Raw genomic sequence first — 23,345 nt, 5'->3', positions numbered from 1 at the left:
GACACTGGATGTCTCTCACAGTGCAGCCATAATTACTCTGTAATTGCAGTCTTGGGACTGGAACCTGAAAATGCTGAGCATCCACAATTCCCATTGACTTCTAGGACAGTTAAAAGTGCTTAAAAGAGCAGCTGCTATTGCCCTAGATGTTAATTGTAGCTGAAAGGTTAGCTGAACCTCTGCAGAACTACCCCAAGGTTCAGGTTTTTTTAAATAAATCCTACAACTTTTTCCTGGAAAGGCAAAATATAGTTTTAATTAAGGAAGTTTCTAGTCAAGAGATATGACTATCAAGTTCATTATCAGTTAAGGGCCTGATTCTGAAAGGTGCAGATCACTCACAGTTCCAATTGACTTTTATGACAGTTGCAGGTGCTGAGCAATAGAAGTCAATGGAAATCTATTTTAAGTGCTTGGTATGAACAAGTCATGTAACCCCTCAGTGTGCCCTGTGCAATTTTCCTATAATTTTCATACTAAGTGGAAAATTCACAAGATGGTGATAATATGCATATAATAAAACATCTGAACCTCACTTATCCCCAGTCCCCTCTATGCCAAAGGGTCCTGTCCCCTGTTGGGTTTAAGATAAGTGAGGTTTGAATAATCCTCATGGAGCAGGTCCTCAAGGAATCAATCCTGAAGCACTTACACGAGAGGAAAGTGATCAGGAACAGTCAGCATGGATTCACCAAGGGTAGGTCATGCCTGACTAATCTAATCGCCTTCTATGATGAGATTACTGATTCTGTGGATGAAGGGAAAGCAGTGGATGTATTGTTTCTTGACTTTAGCAAAGCTTTTGACACGGTCTCCCACAGTATTCTTGTCAGCAAGTTAAAGAAGTATGGGCTGGATGAATGTACTATAAGGTGGGTAGAAAGTTGGCTAGATTGTTGGGCTCAACGGGTAGTGATCAATGGCTCCATGTCTAGTTGGCAGCCGGTGTCAAGTGGAGTGCCCCAGGGGTCGGTCCTGGGGCCGGTTTTGTTCAATATCTTCATAAATGATCTGGAGGATGGTGTGGATTGCACTCTTAGCAAATTTGCGGATGATACTAAACTGGGAGGAGTGGTAGATACGTTGGAGGGCAGAGATAGGATACAGAGGGACCTAGACAAATTGGAGGATTGGGCCAAAAGAAACCTGATGAGGTTCAATAAGGATAAGTGCAGGGTCCTGCACTTAGGACGGAAGAACCCAATGCACAGCTACAGACGAGGGACCGAATGGCTAGGCAGCAGTTCTGCGGAAAAGGACCTAGGGGTTACAGTGGACGAGAAGCTGGATATGAGTCAGCAGTGTGCCCTTGTTGCCAAGAAGGCCAATGGCATTTTGGGATGTATAAGTAGGGGCATAGCGAGCAGATCGAGGGACGTGATCGTTCCCCTCTATTCGACATTGGTGAGGCCTCATCTGGAGTACTGTGTCCAGTTTTGGGCCCCACAGTACAAGAAGGATGTGGAGAAATTGGAGAGAGTCCAGCGAAGGGCAACAAAAATGATTAGGGGTCTGGAACACATGACTTATGAGGAGAGGCTGAGGGAACTGGGATTGTTTAGTCTGCAGAAGAGAAGAATGAGGGGGGATTTGATAGCTGCTTTCAACTACCTGAGAGGTGGTTCCAAAGAGGATGGTTCTAGACTATTCTCAGTGGTAGAAGATGACAGGACAAGGAGTAATGGTCTCAAGTTGCAGTGGGGGAGGTTTAGGTTGGATATTAGGAAAAACTTTTTCACTAGGAGGGTGGTGAAACACTGGAATGCGTTACCTAGGGAGGTGGTAGAATCTCCTTCCTTAGAAGTTTTTAAGGTCAGGCTTGACAAAGCCCTGGCTGGGATGATTTAATTGGGGATTGGTCCTGCTTTGAGCAGGGGGTTGGACTAGATGACCTCCTGAGGTCCCTTCCAACCCTGATATTCTATGATTCTATGAATCAGCCATCTGGCTTCATTGAGGATGCCTGACTCAGAACAGCTGCACTCCTGCTACCACTTCTTTCCCAGGTACCCTGTTTCAACTTCTCCCAGGGCTAGCGCTTACCTTTCTGCAAACACACACACTTGGATAGTCATTATTTATAGTATGTATATTGCATTAGCACTAAAAGTGTGCTAGAAGCTTTGTAAAGACAGAAGACCCAGTCCTGGCCCCAAAGGCTAAATCCATATGCCTGTGTTTACTTATGGAAGCAGACAGGACCATTTGGGCATAAACAGATACTTGAAGTTTTGGCCCGATAAGTGTAATGGAATCATAACTCTCCTTCCCTTGCCCAGAGATGTACCTTTAACATAAGAGTTTTATTCCAAATTCTGCTTTCTCTTACATCCAAACAAATTCACAGAGGTCATGTAGGAGCCTATTATTAATAAATAACCAGTGCAAAATATTTCATTTTTGGTCGGTCCCATTTTGGGGTATAGTCTTCCAGACAGGCACACTGAGAACCTTCATAGATGCACTCCAATTTTGCCAGTCTCAGAACACTGGAGGAGGTGGGTTTTGTTGAACATGCCATTCTGTATACTACTACTTCTCTTTATCTCCTTGTGCATGGATGTATCTCGGGGCATAGTTTCCTTCCTAGTTTTATTTTTAGGGTAAGACAAGTAGTGAAAGCAGACACATTTTGCCAAATGGCAGTTATGGATTGTTAAATTCTGCAATGACATGTTGTTCCAAAGCAGTCAGTTTGTTTCCAGTACACTTTGAGCTACTCATTTATCCAGGAAGTTTTGTGAACTGGAAAAGGGGGGGAAACTATCAAGATACCACCTGAACTTCAGGTTAGGTGAGTAGTCTGTGCTGTAATCTTCTAATTATTCATGTAGATAGCTTATCAAAAGTGCAGAAATGAATCACAGCTCTGATGATCGAAGAGAATTAATGCTATCTAGCACCACACAATCGGTCAAGGTAGATTAAAAGAAACAAGAGACAGTTTGGAAGCTGAGAAGAAAACAAAGTTTAAAAAGAAATACAAAATCCCTCAAGAAATCAGTGACCATCTCAAGTTGTAACTTCTGCAGCTAAGATACTGTATGCATCAAAAAATATTCTCTGGAGCCGGGAAATGTATTTTTCAGGGGGGAAAATATGCATGTTATAAAAGCATACATTTATTATAGGCCTTAGTTTGAAATTGAATACATCTATCTTACAATAAAGAGAGCCTTATTTGGATGTTAAACTATAGTGCAGTACAGTTTAATATGTTAGCTGTGGGTATAGTCTATCTGTATCTACCACAGATATATCTTACTAGGAATGTGATTGAAACACTTTTCTGGAATTGGGAGGTAATAAGTGCTAATAAGATAATAAGAAAAAATTGTTCCACCTTTGGGTATTAGTTATTCATTGACAACCTTAACTGAATAGTACAGCATTGGTACATGGAATATGTGTACAGTATGTAGGGTTTAATAAAAAAATCCAGTTTGTATTATGATATTTTATTGACTGACAAATAACGTATAATTAAATGCAAAATCAACATTTGTGGAAGCTTAACCCCAATCCTGCAAGTATTTATTCATGTACTTAACTTTACTTTTCTGAGTAGCCCCATTAACTTCAATTAAAAACACAGTCCTATTTCATAGTTATAAGGGGTTAAGATTATGGGACTTGTTCCTCCTCTCAACCCGGGAATGTGGTGGAAGGAATAGAAGGCATCACCAGTGAAAATGTGAAAACAGCACCTTCAGGCCATGGGTGACCAAGTATGAGTTATAGCAGCCTTCAGATTGCTCTAATTTATGATGAAGCTGGCCCTACCCTCAGCTATCTGGTATCAATTGAACCCCAGCCCTTATCCTGTGCTGTCTGGTTTGACCAGATAATCTGGGCCCATGTGTTCAATCTAGAAAAAAATTGGTCTTAACCTCTCAAAAGTCAGGAAACTGAGAAACCTGAATTAATATTGATTTTGCATTTGTGTATATTACTTGTCAAAGAATACAACCTCAGTCATATTTTTCAAATTAGTTGTCATATGATTTGGCTTCTTTTATTGCCCTGCTCTGACTGTGACAGTGATGAAATTTTGAAAGAAAAACTTAGATACCAATTCTGAGCCCATGAGTGAAATTACCCACTAGCAAGTTGTAAACACCTCAAATGGGGTTGCCAGGGAAGCCCTGAGAGAATCTTTGTTGTAGCTGGTGTCTTGAGTCTTTAGAAGAATGCATTAATAGCCCTGATCTTCTATCAGGATTCTCAAACATCGATCTCTGCATCTGTTTGGAGTCCCACTGATGTTAGCAAGACCCCTTGTATGGACACAGGGCTCTGCTCTAGCAGATTCCAATACACAATAGGGTCTACATATGTGAAAACATTTTTTTTCTAAGGGAATGTCTACACTTACCTCCAGAGTGATAGATCCAGAGGGGGTCGATTTATCGCATCTAGTGAAGACACGATAAATTGACCGCCGAGTGCTCTCCCATCGACTCCAGTACTTACCGTGGGTGAACTGAGGCGGCCACCTCAGGTGCCAGACTGTGTGTGGGGGGGCGCCACTAGGACCCAGAGTGTAGAAAATTGAGTCTGCTACTGGTGCATATGTATTCTTTCTGCTCTAGATGCACAGAGATGGTGGAGTGCTGTGCTGGAGGAAGGAGGGCATGAGAGACATAACAGGCAGGCAGGAGAAAAGGTGAGAGGGAATAACAGAAAGCAGCAGGAGCTGCAGGGAGAGAGAGGAGGAGGAGGAGCCTCTTATGTACCTCTCCAGCACCCGCAGGAGCCTGGACTGATTAACACCAGCTTCTTCGGGAGCTTCCTGTTTCCTGCTGCTTCCCTGAACCCACTTGAGGAGAACAGGCAGTCAACTGAAGTAGTAGGAGCCAGTTAGGCCCTTAAGATGCGGATATCTTCCCTCACTCAGGCCCTGCTACCAGCCTCCTTATTTGTCCCCTTCAACTGAGTGTTGAGAGCCACTATAACTGGCACAGAACAGCAGTCATCAGTGAAAGAAGAAAACGCCCCTCTGGGGCAGCATTCAGAAAAAGAAAGAAAGCAAAGGCAGCTTTTCTATCTAAGCAGGAAGGAGCTCTCCTGAGATACATAGACACAAATGTTCAGGGTGAGCCTTCCGGCCCCAGTGAGGATGTGGGTGGTGAGGAGATGCCTGATCTTCCAGTTAGTCGGAGTGCAGGTGACCTGGCAGCTACTGCAGCATCCATATCTCCATCTCAAATGGACGTAACCATGCACATTCCTGAAGAAAAGTGTAGATCAAAGAAGAGTGTGGTGGAGGCACAAGAAACAGCTGCTGCTGAGTTTAGTTCCTTAAGTCTAGATGATCCAGGACTCTGGACCCACTTGAGCAGTAGCCTGACGGACTTCCTTATACTGCATGGGCCACAGCAAGTGAAAAACTTCATGTTCCCCAAAGACCATGAAAATAGAAGTTTCCATTCAACACATTACTGGCGTGAAATCCCCAATGGTGACAAAGTGGAGAGGCCATGGCTTTATGTACTCAAAAACCCAGAACGCTGCATACTGTTTTTGTTGCAGACTCTTCCAGTCTAATGCTGCAGCCACATTGGGTTCTACAGGAAAAAAAGGACTGGAAAAATCTGGCTAGAAATCTGGCATGCAATGAGAAGGCAGCGAATCACCAGAGAGCATTCCATAGATGGAAAGAGCTTGAGATGAGACTAAGGTTAAAGGCCCCCATAGATGATCAGCATCAAGAGAAGATTGCATCAGAATCTCTTTACTGGCAAAATGTTCTGAAAAGGCTCATTGCCATTATGAGAATGCTTGCTACCCAAAACCTAGCACTGTGTGGCACTTCAGATCGGCTCTATGTGCCAAACAATGGAAACTTCCTTAAAATTGTGGAGCTAATGGCTGAGTTTGATGCTGTACTCCAGGAGCATCTAAGAAGAGTCACCACCCAAGAAATGTACACACACCACTACCTTGGAAAAACCATTCAAAATGAGATCATACAGTTACTGGGAACAAATGCCAAACAGAAGACTGTGGCAGATCTGAGGTCAGCAAGATATTACTCTGTTATTCTGGACTGCACACCTGACATCAGCCATACGGAACAAATGACTTTAATGGTGCGTTTTGTAACAACAGAACCTGGTGAAAATGTCCCTGCAATGGTGACTGTCAGAGCATTTTCTAGAATTTATTGACATTGATACTACAGGAGCTGGTATGACAAATGTGCTTCTTAAAAAGCTGGAAGATATGGGAATTGCGATAGTGGACATGAGAGGTCAGGGCTACGATAATGGTGCCAACATGAGAGGAAAGAACAGAGGAGTGCAGACACAGATCCAAGAGTTAAACCCTCGAGCTTTTTTTGTCCCATGCAGTTCTCATTCATTGAACTTGGTGGTCAGTGATGCAGCATCAGCTTCTAGTGAGGCTGCTGAATTTTTTAATGTAATTCAAAGCATCTGTGTATTTTTCGCTGCATCAACTCATCGATGTCAAATTTTGAAGCAACATCTGGGAACATCCTCTCTGACACTGAAACCACTGAGTGCCACACAATGGGAAAGTCGAGTGGAGGCGATAAAGCCTGTCAAAGACCAAATTGGGAAGATAGATGATGCCATAGTTGCCATTATGGAGGATAATGCTATGACAGGAACTATTCGTGGGAGAACAGTGGCAGAGGGAAATGGAATCACCAGAAACGTACGTAACTTCAAATTGCTGTGTGGCTTAGTGTTGTGGCATGACAGACTGTTTGAAATAAATGTTGTAAGCAAGAGACTCCAAGGTGTCGACCTTGATATATCTGGAGCAATGGAACAACTGGACAAAGCAAAGTCATACCTACAGTCTTACCGGTCAGATGAGGGATTTCAAAATGTTCTGAAGAGTGCACAGAAGTTGGCAGAGAAACTTCACACTGAAGCTATTTTCCCACCCATTCAAGAATACAAGAGTCACCAAAGAAGAAGACATTTTGATTACGAGGCATGGGATAATCCCATAAGAGACCCCAAACAACAATTCAAAGTTGAATTCTTTAACCAGGTGCCTGATTGTGCAATACAGTCAGTTGAAGAACGTTTCAAGCAGCTCAAGGAACACAGCAGTTTATTTGGGATGTTGTAGGATATTCCAAAACTCCTCACTATACCTGAAGACCTACACCAGCAATGCAGGGCATTAGAGACAGTGTTGACACATGATGACATGCGCCATATTGATGCCAGTGATTTAGGTGATGAACTGAAAGCCCTTTCAAGACACATTTCAGCAGTATCAACTCCAAAGGCTGTTCTGGAATATATGTGCACAAATAAGATGACCACCTTCTTTCCAAATGCTTTTGTTGCTCTGCTCATTCTTCTAACACTTCCTGTAACAGTTGCCAGTGGAGAACGCAGCTTCTCCAAACTGAAGTTAATAAAAACACATTTACGCTCCACAATGACACAGGAGAGGCTGGTCTGCCTTGCAACCATCTCAATAGAGTGTGAGCTGGCCCAGACTGTGGACCTTCAGCAGAAAGCAGTTCAAATCTTTGCAACCAAGAAGGCACGGAAAGCACCACTTTTATTATTCAAACAAATATAAATGCCAGTGTTTATTATGCAGACAAGAAAAGTTACATTTGCTGTTCAGGTGTTTGAAAGTTAAACGTTACTTAAAATTTTTGAACAAGACATTTTAAGTTGTTCTCCTTTATTGGGGTAGGCAGCAGAGCAGTATCATGAGAGGAGTAGAACAGGAAGAAGGCAGAATTGAGATCTTTCAAAGTTTTGGCCCAAGTGAGGGGGTATGGGGGCGCCATTTGAGCTCCCCATCTCAGGTGCAGAATGTTGTGGGCCGGCCCTGGCGAGAAGCGTAGGTGGAGTCGACGGGGGAGCATCAGCAGTCGACCTACCACAGAGAAGACACCACGGTAAGTAGATCTAAGTGTGTTGACTTCAGCTACGTTATTCACATAGCTGAAGTTGCGTAACTTAGATCGATCCCCCCCAGTGTAGAGCAGGCCTAAGTACTTTTAAACACAGTATATGTAATAGAGTCATCTTTTTAGCTATTTTTTACACTGAGGCAATTCAGATAAATTGGTAAGGAGAAAAATTAACATCCGTTTTAAAAATATTTAACAAACCAAAGTCATTTTATAAGTAAGCAAAAAGAGCTACAGCAGGGTGTGCAGTTATGGAGAAATTACACTTCTCATGTGGCTAAATGTCTCTGGCTTTGCATCTTGCCTCCAATGCACCAGAGGCATGTAAATGATGTTCTGCGCATACACACAGACACACTCCTGTAAGAGAGAACATAGAGCATATTCTCATTAGTATATTACACCATTAACGTATATAAAAGTTAGAATTTGACTCAAATTAAGTTCAGAGATGCCTTATAATTATACTCTACATCTAATTTACAAGATAGATTAGTAATATGGTCTGTATTTTCTGTTTCCAGTACAGTTGAGTCCCTGGAGTGCTAAAGTACTATTTTACATTACTGTACAACTGAGGGTTTAATAAATCTGTCCAATGAGAATTTCATGCACAAAGTCATTGGGATTAAGTGGTTTTTATGGCCCAGTCAACTTTCCTTTGCTTTCAGTTTTTTGAAACTCGACAGCTGCTAGCTCTTCTAAATGTTTTTGTTAACATATGAAGATCAACCACAGTAACTTTAAAAAACAAAAACAAAAAACTTTCAAACTAGTCATCAGGCCTGATCCTAAAAGGTGCTCAACACGAGGCAGGATCAAGCCCTTAAAGTGAAAGGCCTACCAAAAGCCATATGCTCTTTTTCCTGATCAGCTATAATCCAGCCAGATGTATAAAAGGGATAAATGTGTCACTCAGAGTGACAGAGTGCAGCAGTCTGAAAAAATAGTGTATAAAAATACTTACGTTAATAGTGAAGCCTTTGGGTATCAGTTATATTTTGTTTGTGAGTGCATGGGTCTGCTTCAGCTGGGAAACAGCTTTGTCTAAAGCTTTATGGAAGGGTGTGTAGAGCAGTTTTGAGACTTCATTTGACTAAAAGTGATGTGGAAAGGAATTAAGGTTGTTTGTACAGATGGGCCTAGAATTAAAATACTCAGACTGGCTATTTGTGGATATTGCCAAAATACCCTTCAATAATCTGGGTATTGTACCTGAATAAAAGTTGATTTGAGTGTGTGATGATTCAATGCATTACATAAAGGTTCTGAGTCTTCTCTGACTTACACTGATGTAAATCAGGAGTATCTCCATTGAATTTTGTGGAGGCATGTCAAGTTGAAACTGACGTACATGAGAAGAGTCAGGTTCAAAATATCTACGTATAAGATAGATATGAGTGTACATGAGGATAAATACGTTATGGAATCATAGGGCCACATTCTGCTCTCAGTTATACTGATGTAGAAAGCAGCGTAACTCCACTGAAGTCAATGGAGGTATACAACTGTCAAAGTGAAGTAAGTGACATTGGAGTGAAGCCCTTATTCAACACTTTGAAATGGCCAGAGCTAAAGGATCTGGCCCACATGCAGAAATCCCATTGGTGTCTATGGCTGTTTTACAGGAGAGCAGTTGCAGCTTTGGGGTCTTCATCCTGCACAGAGAAGACTCGTATTTCATTTAGTGGCCTAACTTGCAGCATATTGGTACAGCAGTTAACTATGAGCTGTCAGGTTCCAAGAGTAACCTATTCGGACAAGTTATGAGGTGATCTCAATGTTGATGTACATTACATGCAGATAACCAACATAAGATAGCATTAAGGTGGTGTAACTTACCAACTAAAGAGATGAATAGATGGGGTTGTAACAGAGGAAAAGCAACCCACAGCAGGGAGTAAGCAAGTATAAAATAAGTGGGAAGAAGGGGCTTTTCCTATACCACCTTATTTTTTCCTGGTAGTTGCTTGTCCTCCTACAATCCTGTCCTTCAACCTCAAAAACCACCACCACCGTTTGTACCAATTGACCCCCTTGGTAGAAGTCTCTGCAAAGAGGCTGAGTATTGAAAGCACCTTAGAGACTGACTTATCCTCCTGACCTAAAGGTGGCCTATCCAGTTGGGGCAGCTTGCACAGCTGATGCATACGATGTAGCAGATAAAGAAAAGACTTCAGTCTCCAAGCCTTTAAATCTGGCATCTCTCATGAGCATTAAATTCTCACACACAAAAAAATCAATTTGATGTTTTTGTTTATGATCTCTATTTATTCATTCATTTTAGCTTATAAAAATGGAAAATGCTTCTTTCTCTTTCTGAAAACATTTGGCATATGTTCTAAACTCTGAGTGTTGAATTAGGCAACTTTCCAGTAACTCCCTTCCAGCACATCTAAATCTAGATTACAGCTGTCTTTTTGGAAAGGCATACATAACTCAGCATGTGGGAAACTGACTGACATTTTCTCTTCTCCTTTTCAGAGTGTCTCCTCTGCAGAAGTCTGAAATAGTAGACATGGTAAAGAAACATGTAAATGCCATCACATTAGCCATCGGAGACGGTGCCAATGACGTGGGAATGATCCAAACCGCGCATGTGGGAGTCGGGATCAGTGGGAATGAGGGCATGCAGGCAACCAATTCTTCTGATTACTCCATAGCACAGGTCAGAGGCACTAAAAAGCAGCTGCCATGTTCTGCTGACAGAGGTATCAGCTGTGTGTCAGCATAAGCGCTTCATTGCTGGCTTTCAAGCCGAGAGAATCTTTGTTCATATCCTCCTTGAGACAGCCATCTAAAACTGATACCTCGGATGTATTAGGGATCATTTTAGTTTTGATCTTGTTGTGCCCTTTGGGGCAGTGATCAACCCTTTCCTAAAGGCTTAGGTTTCTTCTTGCCAGCTGTGGAACATTCAAACTGTTCAGTAATCAGGGAAAGGCGCCATTCATGACAGTTACATTTAATGCCCTTCTAATTATAATTTATCTTCCTCAGTGTGCTCTTGTCACTGACACCTGTTGGTGAACTATATTAATGTCCAGAAGAGGTAGATGATGATGGGACATTTCTTTTATTTCGAAGTCTCTTTACCCCGTTTTTCTTAAACTACTAAAGAATCAGTTATTCAAATACTAAAAAGCTGGTCAATATTTTGAGATAATTCAGGCAGTGACAGTGACTAGGGTACATGCTCCTAACTCATCCCATCAAATTCAGCACTGATTACTTTATCTGTAGGCGGTAGTGGGAAGAAGCCATGCAGATTGCGCCAGCTCTTTGTTTAATTGAACAAATCAAAATATAAACATATTAAAAGCAACAAAAGAAAAGAGACTTTTGCTGATGTAAATGTACTGTGAATGTTGTTTGTTTATGGTTAAGGTATCATGTTCACTATCACTTGTGATAAGAAAATCTTTAATATTTGGTAATAGTACAAGAACGTTAGATTCAAATCTAGAACAAGGTAATGACCAAAAGTCATTACAGTCTGCTGGCTCTTTGGTAGCCTGTGAGAAATGGGTTGGGATTTCATGCCACATGCATGTAGGCAGCTGTCAGATGAACTCACTATGAAATCTTCCTTTACAATTTATACTAATTGGCACCCTTGTTGGAAATTTCAGCAGATAGCTGAAGGATTGGAAGGGCAGAAAGGCAAACTCCCCTATTGCTCCTCGAGGTAGTTGTTCCTGAACAGGTTGACCCATTGACAGAGCAATCAAGGAACCATGTACTGCTGCTGCCATGGTGTATGTGTGCCGTGGTCAGGCAGAGGGCCTCCATATTCAGTGGTGGTCATCTGAGAATTTTCACAAGCACTAATTGCACTTTTAAAATTTCTGGTTAAAAACCTTATCCAATATTAGTTCGGTAATAGACAGTAGTATACTGCAAGTACACTTATACAGTATGACACCAAAAAAGTAATACACCAGGACAACCTTCAACTGCCTTGATCACAACGGTTACACTGTCCAGCAGTGGTCTCTACATTACTAATCTTCATACCCTCTACCATATAATACTTTTGAGGCACAATTCATTTAAAAAATCCGTATTTACAGAGACTTTGTAAGATTCAATTTATTTATTAAAATGACAGTGTAAAAGAATAAATAGGTAGTCAGAGTTTTGTCCATAGATGGCCTATCACATTTTATTAATGCCTTTGACATTTAATCTAATTAGTTTAAACCTGATGAAGTTGTTTGATATTCATGTGTCACTTTCAAGTGGCTTTCGGGTTAATCTAAGAATGGTGAAAATGGGTTGTGCTCAGTTTAACTGTGGTTTGAGGATTATTGACAATAGCAATAGAGATAATGTTATAGTTAGGGCTGTCAAGTGATTAAAAAAATTAATCACGACTAATCACGCGATTAAACAACGATTGAATACCATTTATTTTAAGAAAGAATGAGGAGTACTTGTGGCACCTTAAAGACTAACAAATTTATTTGAGCATAAGCTTTCATGGGCTAAAGCCCACTTCATCAGATGCATGCAGTGGAAAATACAGTAGGAAGATATATAGATATAATTATATACAGACAACATGAAAAAATGGGGGTTGCCATACCAACTCTTAACAGACCTATCGATTAAGGTGGGCTATTAGCAGGAGAAAAAAAACTTTTGTAGTGATGATCAGGATGGCCCATTTCAAACAGTTGACAAGAAGGTGTGAGTAACAGTAGGGGGAAATTAGCATGGGGAAATAGTTTTTAGTTAGTGTAATGACTCATCCACTCCCAGCCTTTATTCAAGCCTAAGTTAATGGTGTCCAGTTTTCAGATTAATTCCAGTTCTGCTATTTCTCATTGGAGTCTGTTTTTGAAGTTTTTTTGTTGAATAATTGTGACTTTTAAGTTTGTAATTGAGTGTCCAGGGAGGTTGAAGTGTTCTCCTACTCGTTTTTGAATGTTATAATTCTTGATGTCTGATTTGTGTCCATTTATTCTTTTGCATAGAGACTGTCCAGTTTGGCCAATGTACATGGCAGAGGGACATTGCTGGCACATGATGGCATATATCACATTGGTAGATGTGCAAGTGAACGAGCCTCTGATAGTGTGGCTGATGTGATTAGGTCCTATGATGCTGTCCCTTGAATAGATATGTGGACAGAGTTGGCAACGGACTTTGTTGCAAGGATAGGTTCCTGGGTTAGTGTTTTTGTTGTGTGGTGTATGGTTGCTGGTGAGTATTTGCTTCAGGTTGGGGGGCTGTCTGTAAGCAAGGACTGGCCTGTCTCCGAAGATCTGTGAGAGTGAGGGATTGTCCTTCAGGATAGGTTGTAGATCCTTGATGCGCTGGAGAGGTTTTAGCTGGGGGCTGAAGGTGACGGCTAGTGGCGTTCTGTTACTTTCTTTGTTGGGCCTGTCCTGTAGTAGGTGACTTTACAGACCAAAGTCGCAATTATTCAACAACAAAACTTCAAAAATAGACTCCAACAAGAAACAGCAGAACTGGAATTAATCTGCAAACTGGACACCATTAAATTAGGCTTGAATAAAGACTGGGAGTGGATGAGTCATTACACAAACTAAAACTATTTCCCCATGCTAATTTCCCCCCTACTGTTACTCACACTTTCTTGTCAACTGTTTGAAACGGGCCATCCTGATCATCACTACAAAAGTTTTTTTTCTCCTGCTAATAGCCCACCTTAATCGATAGGTCTGTTAAGAATCGGTATGGCAACCTCCATTTTTTCATGTTCTGTGTGTGGGTGTATATATATCGATCTATCTATCGCTCTATATATCTATATAGATATATATATCTTCCTAGTGTATTTTCCACTGCATGCATCTAATGAAGTGGGCTTTAGCCCATGAAAGCTTATGCTCAAATAAATTTGTTAGTCTCTAAAGTGCCACAAGTACTCCTCATTCTACAGACTAACACGGCTACCACTCTGAAACCTGTCATTTATTTTAAATATTTTTGGGTGTTTACTACATTTTCCAATATATTGATTTCAATTACAACACAGAATGCAAAATGTACAATGCTCACTTTATATTTATTTTTATTACAAATATTTGCACTGTAAAAAAAACAAAAATTGTATGTTTCAGTGCACCTCATCCAAGTACTGTAGTGCAATCTCTTTATCATGAAAATTGAACTTACAATGTAGAATTATGTACAAAAAAATTGCTTTCAAAAATAAAACAATGTGAAACTTTAGAGCCTACAATTCCACTCAGTCCTACTTCTCGGTCAGCCAATCACTCAGACAAACAAGGTTGGTTACAATTTGCAGGAGATAATGCTGCCTGCTTCTTGTTTACAATATCACCTGAAGGTGAGCACAGGCGTTCGCAGGGCACTTTTGGCATATTTTGGCGTTGCAAAATATTTATGTGCCAGATGCGCTAAATATTCATATGTCCCTTCATTTTTCAACCACCATTCAAGGGGACATGCTTCCATGCTGATGATGGGTTCTGCTTGATAACTATCCAAAGCAGTGAGGTCTGATGCATGTTCATTTTCATCTTCTGAGTCAGATGCCACCAGCAGAAGGTTGATTTTCTTTTAAGGGTGGTTTGGGTTCTGAAGTTTCCACAGCAGAGTGTTCCTCTTTTAAGACTTCTGAAAGCATGCTCCACACCTCATCCCTTTCAGAATTTGGAAGGCACTTCAGATTCTTAAACCTTGAGTCGAGTGCCGTAGCTATTTTTAGAAATCTCACCGTGGTACCTTCTTTGCGTTTTGTCAAATCTGCTGTGAAAGTGTTCTTAAAACAAAACAGGTTCTGGGTCATCATCTGAGACTGCTATAACATGAAATATATGCAGAATATGGGTAAAACAGAGCAGGAGACATACAATTCTCTCCCCAGGGAGTACAGTTACAAGTTTAATTGACGTATTATTTTTTTAACAAGCATCATAAGCATGGAAGCATGTCCTCTGGAATGGTGGCTGAAGCATGAAGGGGCATACGAATATTTAGCATATCTGGCATTTAAATACCTTGCAACACTGGCTACAACAGTGCCATGTGAATGCCTGTTCTCACTTTCAAGTGACTTTGTAAATAAGAAGCAGGCAGCAGTATCTGCCCGGGGAGGGATAGCTCAGGGGGGGGAGAGATAGCTCAGTGGTTTGAGCATTGGCCTGCTAAACCCAGGGTTGTGAGTTCAATCCTTGAGGGAGCCATTTAGGGATCTGGGGCAAAAAAAAAATGGGGATTGTGCCTGCTTTGAACAGGGGGTTGGACTAGATGATCTCCTGAGGTCCCTTCAAACTCTAATGGTCTATGAGTCTATCTCCCATCAATGTAAACAAACTTGTTTGTCTTAGCGATTAGCAGAATAAGAAATAGGACTGAGTGGACTTGTAGGCTCTAAAGTTTTACACTGTTTTGTTTTTGAATGCAGTTATGTAACCAAAAAAAAATCTGCATTTGTAAGTTACACTTTCAGGATAAAGAGATTGCACTTCAGTACTTGTATGAGGTGAATTGAAACATACTATTTTTTTTATCATTTTTACAGAACATGTATTTAATCAAAAATAATAATATAAAGTGAGCACTGTGCACTTTGTATTCTGTGTTGTAACTGAAATAATATTGAAAATGTAGGAAAAAATCCAAAAATATTTAATAAATTTCAATTGGTATTCTATTGTTATAAGTGCGATTCATTTTTGTGACTTAATTGCGTGAGTTAACTGTGATTAATTGACAGTCCTAGTTATAGTTAATGCTTTTATTTAAGTTGCTGGCACCAATAACATGCAGTTTTAATTTTGGAAACAAAATTTAAAATAACATGAAACTGTTCATTTTAGAGGGGAGAAGTGTGTTTTTATTAACCTGAAAGATTACAGTATATTGCTGGGTTATGGTGAATCAAATTTGTGTTGTGTGCTGATTAGTAAAATAAGATGGACTTATTTGCAATAGGAGAAATACGAGGCTAAAATAACACTAAATAGTTTTCAAAAGGAAAACTTGGGCTTCATATGGTATATTCTTCCTCAGTGCAGACATATATGGTAACAACTTTAGTGGAAATTATATGCATGCATTGAATGGAGAATGTTCTTCGGAGTAATTTAAGTAGGCCACTGTAATGTAGTATCTTATACCCAAATGATACTTCCAATCTGGTGATTCCAGAAGTGGGCAGACATGGAAAAATAAAGCTCTATATAAAGACTCACTAACGATTCCACAAGGAATCATATAATGAACCAAACAAATAAAAAGGAAGTTTGCCTCTGACCCAGTTTCCCAAAGAATAACTTCCATTCATACAGAGAGTGTTTGCATCATCTTTTTTTTAAATGTTATTGTCTCCACGATTCATTTTCAAAGTATTCCTAAACCAAAATACTGAAGTTCTTTACATGGTTCTAAAACTTAATAAAGCTTTTTATTGAGAAAAGATACTTTTTATCCAGAGGCGGAATCTGGAGTGTCTAGGGACCATAGCTTTTTTGAATCCTTTAAAGGGGAAAATTGCTCGGGGAAATTCTTCCTTTAAAATAAATGTTGGGTTCATGGTTCAGTTTTGTTCCTGGGGCAGCCTGGGTTGTATTCTAGATGTTTTCTTTTTCCTAAATTTCATCAGTTGTATTAAATAATGAGTACTGGTACTCTAAAAACACCTTTTTATTTGGTAGTGCATCTCTCATTTTTAGATCAAGACTGGATATCTTTCTAGAAGATATGTTATAGCTCAAACAGAAGCTATGGTATGATGCACAAATTGCTGGGAGAAGTTCTATGGCCTGTTTTTTATGCAGGAGGTCAAAGTAGATAATCATAATGGTCATAGAATCATAGAATATCAGGGTTGGAAGGGACCTCAGGAGGTCATCTAGTCCAACCCCCTGCCCAGAGCAGGACCAATCCCCAACTAAATCATCCCAGCCAGGGCTTTGTCAAGCCTGACCTTAAAAACTTCTAAGGAAGGGGATTCCATCATCCTCCCTAGGTAACGCATTCCAGTGTTTCACCACCCTCCTAGTGAAAAAGTTTTTCCTAATATCCAACCTAAATCTCCCCCACTGCAACTTGAGACCATTACTCCTTGTCCTGTCATCTGCTATCACTGAGAATAGTCTAGATCCATCCTCTTTGGATCCACCTTTCAGGTAGTTAAAAGCAGCTATCAAATCTCCCCTCATTATTCTCTTCCGTAGACTAAACAATCCCAGTTCCCTCAGCCTCTCCTCATAAGTCATGTGTTCCAGACCCCTAATCATTTTTGTTGCCCTTCGCTGGACTCTCTCCAATTTCTCCACATCCTTCTTGTACTGTGGGGGCGAAAACTGGACATAGTAGTCCAGACGAGGCCTCACCAATGTCGAATAGAGGGGAAGGATCACGTCCCTCGATCTGCTGGCAGTGCCCCTACTTATACACCCCAAAATGCCATTGGCCTTCTTGGCAACAAGGGCACACTGTTGACTCATATCCAGCTTCTTGTCCACTGTCACCCCTAGGTCCTTCTCTGCAGAACTGCTGCCTAGCCATTCAGTCCCTAGTCTGTAGCGGTGCATTGGATTCTTCCGTCCTAAGTGCAGGACTCTGCACTTGTCCTTGTTGAACCTCATCAGATTTCTTTTGGCCCAATCCTCCAATTTGTCTAGGGCCCTCTGTATCCTATCCCTACCCTCCAGCGTATCTACCACTCCTCCCAGTTTAGTGTCATCCGCAAACTTGCTGAGGGTGCAATCCACACCATCCTCCAGATCATTTATGAAGATATTGAACAAAACCAGCCCCAGGACCGACCCTTGGGACACTCCGCTAGATACCGGCTGCCAGCCAGACATGGAGCCATTGATCACTACCCGTTGAGCCCGACAATCTAGCCAACTTTCTACCCACCTTGTAGTGCATCCATCCAGCCCATACTTCTTTAACTTGCTGACAAGAATACTGTGGGAGACCATGTCAAAAGCTTTGCTAAAGTCAAGGAATAACACGTCCACTGCTTTCTCTTCATCCACAGGACCAGTTATCTCATCACAGAAGGCAATTAGATTAGTCAGGCATGACTTTCCCTTGGTGAATCCATGTTGACTGTTCCTGATCACTTTCCTCTTGTCTAAGTGCTTCAGAATTGATTCCTTGAGGACCTGCTCCATGATTTTTCCAGGGACTGAGGAGAGGCTGACTGGCCTGTAGTTCCCAGGATCCTCCTCCTTCCCTTTTTTAAAGATTGGCACTACATTAGCCTTTTTCCAGACTTCCGGGACTTCCCCCGATCGCCATGAGTTTTCAAAGATAATGGCCAATGGCTCTGCAATCACATCCGCCAATTCCTTTAGCACTCTCGGATGCAACGCATCCGGCCCCATGGACTTGTGCACATCCAGCTTTTCTAAATAGTCCCGAACCACTTCTTTCTTCACAGAGGGCTGGCCACCTCCTCCCCATGCTGTGCTGCCCAGTGCAGTAGTCTGGGAGCTGACCTTGTTCGTGAAGACAGAGGCAAAAAAACCATTGAGTACATTAGCTTTTTCCACATCCTCTGTCACTAGGTTGCCTCCCTCATTCAGTAAGGGGCCCACACTTTCCTTGACTTTCTTCTTGTTGCCAACATACCTGAAGAAACCCTTCTTGTCACTCTTAACATCTCTCGCTAGCTGCAACTCCAGGTGTGATTTAGCCTTCCTGATTTCATTCCTACATGTCAGAGCAATATTTTTATACTCATCCCTGGTCATTTGTCCAATCTTCCACTTCTTGTAAGCCTCTTTTTTGTGTTTAAGATCAGCAAGGATTTCACTGTTAAGCCCAGCTGGTCGCCTGCCATATTTACTATTCTTTCTACACATTGGGATGGTTTGTCCCTGTAACCACAATAAGGATTCTTTAAAATACAGCCAGCTCTCCTGGACTCCTTTCCCCCTCATGTTATTCTCCCAGGGGATCCTGCCCATCAGGATCCCTTTTGGCCTTACAATTTATAAATCTCCTGGCACCTACGTATGCTCTGTATGTCACTTATTATTAGACCCCCTCTTCCTGCAAACACTTACTCATGTAAGTAACTCAATGCATGTCAGTAGCTCCACTGAGCTCTGTTAAAATAAAACATGGCTCTGTTTCATTTAATTCCTTGTCACTGCTCAGTGGGACAACTCACGTGTATTTAAAGTATCAGAACCTTATTCTTTCTGGGTTGCATCATTTCCTCAGCTCTTTTAGGTAGCACTTTTGCATTTTCTTGAGAAATTACAAACCCAGTGAGTAGCATTATAGTAACTAAATTATTGTTAAAATCGTATGAGTTATGGCACACCATTTGTGCAGTTTTTCCTCTTTGGGTTATTCTACAGTATATCAATGGAATACATGCCAGCCTTGCTGGAGTTTACACTATATGCCTCACTGTCAAAGGATGAATCTTGGGAAGCATTAAAGTTGTGGCAGGACTGAAAAGAGAGGGTACGTTGGTAGGTAGTTAATGGGTTAGTACGTTTATTAGCCATTCACTTTTGATTATCTACTTTGCAATCCTGATGCAGGCTGGATAGAGACTGAATCCAAACTGAATTATAATGTGGTTTGCTTTGTTTTCTATTATTTTGCTGAAATACCACCAGAGAGCCTGTTCTTGTGGTATTTGCAGCAAATGCATTAAGTGCTGGAGATCTTGGGAGAAAGGCTATATATCATGAAATTTCTAGCTCGTGTTTGGAAATCCCAGAGTTTCAAATGGGCTTTGGATGAATAATAAATTTGAACCAGAATTTGAAACTTGAACTCCAAACCTTTTGAGGTGGCATATCACTAGCCCAGAAGTGGAAATGAGTAGTTTGGCATCCTTTTGGTTCCCAAAAACCACCACACAAAACGGTGAAATTCAGTCTCTTCTCATGGGGGACCTGAGGCTGAACTAAAAGGAATGTAGCAAGTCACAAGTGTGTTCCTTGACAGAGCTCACACATTTCCTGCCCACACTGTGGGCTTGATCTCGCTCTCATTGAAGGCAATGTGAGAAATCCCACTGAATTAAATAGAAGTAGAACTGAGTCATCTTTGTGGTTCAAACTAGTATTATTAGGCAGCAATTTCCATAAACATTAGATTCATTTACTAATTGGGTTTATTTAAGGGGAAAAAAGGAATATACAACTTGTTTTAGATGTTCGTATTGTGACCATATTTATTATTATCGAGTGAACTGTAAATGTTAATAAAAATGTATTTCTTCCCATCTTCTTTCAAAAGCTGCTAGTGTTGTTTTTTTTTCTTTTGAGAACTCTTGCCTTTTCAGTCTCCATTTTAGCCCAGAACATTTCTAATTACCACATTGCTCCTTTTAAAACACAGAGAAGAGCCTTGTACCACACACTTATTATTAAACCCTCAAACACAGTCATCTTCTCTTGCCATGAAATAAGAGTTCACATTTATATTTAATCCAGTAGGCCCTATCATGTTAACCTTGCCTCATTTTGCTATCAGGATAGTAGTAATAATTGAAGGCTTCTTCCTGTTTAAAGCAAATGAGGACCAAATTTATGGAATCATGTTTAAAAGATTTATTCCAAAAAAGGAATGTTTTGCTGTGATTTTTTAAAATGTTTTGTTTGTGGGTAATCTGTCAAAATTACTCTCATAGAAAGGAAGTTCTTGGAATGGATTTAATAGCTGATCTAAATTTCATTTACTTTGTATAGAGTTGTAAAATGTGAGGCTATTTTACTTGTGTCCATTTTTCTTTTTCTAGTTTTCTTACTTGGAGAAACTATTATTAGTCCATGGAGCCTGGAGTTACAATCGAGTGACCAAATGCATTTTGTATTGCTTCTACAAGAATGTGGTCTTGTATATTATTGAGGTAAGAACAGTCAAGAGAATGGGCTTTGGCAGTGGGTAAATTGGTTTGGCAAACAGTAACAGTTGCAATTAGTAAATTAAAATTAAATTATTAACATTTAATTTTGAAACAAAAAGAAATGATCTCTTCACATGACATGTATTCATTTTGTGGAGTTCACTGCCAGAAGATGTCACATAGTGAAGCTGGATTTTAAAAGAGGTTGGATACATTTATGACCTTTAATACTATGTGTAGTTATGCCTGTTAAGATGATGGGAGAAGTCAAATATCCTGTTTCAGGGTGTAAACTGATTGTAGCAATGGTCAGGAATGCACATTATTGTACATTTGGCCGTGTATATCATGAGTATACCAGATTTGATGGATCAATCATCTGATCTGATATGGGAAATTCTATGTTGCTGAACCAGTGCTTAAAATCTATTTTAAAAAAATAGTTGAAGGTTTTTCTTCATTCTTTCCAATAAATAGATGCTAAGAGGGAGGGATAATAAACAACAAAATGAGAACCTTATAATTAGCCAGACACTTAGAGTAGATTACAGGAGACAGTAAGTCAGAAATGTTTTACTGTTCAATAAATCATACCTTGGTCGGTGTACATATCTGACTCCCTCAGGGTCTGATCATCATTTATGCATGTGTTATTCTCATGGAGAACAGGAGTTCTCAGCTAACATGTTCCATTTTTTCTTAAATGTATCTGAATGACCTCTACTTTTCAGAGTTTATCATTTCCAGTACAGTTCAAAGTCTGTTTACTACATGTGGACAGCTACCATATAGTATTGAAGAGTCAAACTGTCATTTCCAACTGCTTCTATGTCAGTAGTGCATTAAGCCCACCAACACCACAGTACTCTCTTTTGGTGTGTGAATGTAGCATAGCTAAGAGTGATATACAGCAATTTCAGTTTTGCAGAATAGTATGGAGAGACACTAGTTTCTCCTAAAACAACAAGGAGTCCTTGTGGCACCTTAGAGACTAACAAATTTATTTGGGTTAAGGTTATAAATTCTCCTTCATTATAAGAGATAGATTCTGATTGTCCTTTGTCTTTGCCAAAACTTAAATCCATGTACCTGATATTTCACAGACATGGTCTTATCATAATGTAGAAATTTTCGTAAAATTTTCAGACAAGGCATTTAGGAGATGGGAGGGTTCTGGCATGACCGGATCTCACTCATTGAATATTTTTCTAGCCAGTTTTTTGGCTCATAATTACAAAACCGTTTTCAATAAGAGGATCTAAGTGTTGCTGGAGATGAGAATAATTATATTCATTAGTGCTGAAGCAAAATATGAATTATTAATGGAGCATTGCCAATTTTTTTTTAAAATAGGCATTTTTTCCCCTCTTTCTTTGTTTGGAATACCCTTAGCAGCTTCACAATTACTTTTCTTTCTCTAGGAGTTCTATTTCCATTTCATGGACTTTTTTAAAAAAACAACTGTTTCTTATAGATTATTGTGTAACATGGCTCTGCTTCAATAATTACTTGTTACAGCTAATAAAAATATTGTATAATAATACTATAGGGCTAAATTATAATTCCCCACATGTGAAAAGGCTGAAAAAGCCACTCATGGAAGGGCTAAAGATTGGTGAAGAACTGTGTGATCTCAAGCCTTAGGTGTTTCTGTTAAATCATCTTGTTGTGGGGAGGGATCTTCCTAACCATAAGTAAAGCTAAGATCTAGTCATGTGTATTTTTAGTAAAAGGCATGGACAGGTCACCGGGCAGTAAAAAAATATTCATGACCCCTGACCTGTTCTTGACTTCTACTATAAATACCCCTGACTAAATCTTAGGTGCTCTGGGGGACTTCGGGGGTGCTGCTGGTGTTCCGGGCCGGAGGGCTCCAGGCATCGCTGGTGCTCAGGGGCGGGCATGGGGCACTGCTGGTGCTCTGGGGGGTGATGGCCCATGGGGCGCCGTTGGTGCTCCAGGGTGGGGGGAGGTTGGGGCTGCTCGGGCAGCCCTGGGTTCAGCCACACTGGCTGCTACAGAAGTCACTGAGGCCCCAGAATCCATGATTTCTGTGACCTCCATGACAGACTCGCAGCCTTAACCATAAGATGTCCTGAGATGTTTAAAATGCATGTGTACTCTGAAAGTACTCTGTGTAAAGATGGCCTCTTCTTTCTAGCCTCCTCTGCTTCCTTTGGGTATTCAGAGTCCTGTCTGCTTGCTTCACTGACAAATTAACTTTTACTCCTTTTTAGTTCTGTTGGCACTGCAGAGCCAATACAGCTAAGAATGAGCTGGATTCCATTCTGGCTAATGCATCTGCATAACAGAATTGTTAATGACAGTAGTTTCTGTTGCATGGCCAAATTATGCCCCCAGTTACACCTGTACATCTGCATTACATATCTGTAAGATTCACTCACAGGGCAGTTGCTGCTGGCAATGGGGTATAGGTGGAAGCAGAATTTGAAGCCCATGGGGTTGCACCTGTGTAACTGAGGGCAGGAACTGACCTACAGCACTGATACTAGTGATGATACCCACGCTTGAAAGCACTCATTTTTGATTTTCAGCTGCCATGCTGAGTTTTCAGCACTGGCACTTTGGAAAAAAATTGTA

General features: G+C 40.6%; 1 protein-coding gene across 2 annotated transcripts in view; it reads left to right on the top strand.

Annotated features, from left to right (window-relative positions):
• The window catches only part of ATP8A2 (ATPase phospholipid transporting 8A2), a 674,656-nt gene that overhangs the window by 413,703 nt on the left and 237,608 nt on the right, over nt 1-23,345 (top strand). For both annotated transcript variants that reach the window (XM_074958618.1, XM_074958626.1), the window contains exons 26-27: nt 10,400-10,583; nt 20,637-20,747. In XM_074958618.1, the coding sequence (XP_074814719.1) occupies nt 10,400-10,583; nt 20,637-20,747 (295 nt within the window). The remainder of the gene's footprint in view (nt 1-10,399; nt 10,584-20,636; nt 20,748-23,345) is intronic.

This window comes from Natator depressus, chromosome 1 (genome assembly GCF_965152275.1).
Source record: "Natator depressus isolate rNatDep1 chromosome 1, rNatDep2.hap1, whole genome shotgun sequence".
NCBI classification, from domain to species: Eukaryota; Metazoa; Chordata; order Testudines; family Cheloniidae; genus Natator; species Natator depressus.
This window is presented reverse-complemented; position numbering and strand designations above follow the sequence as displayed.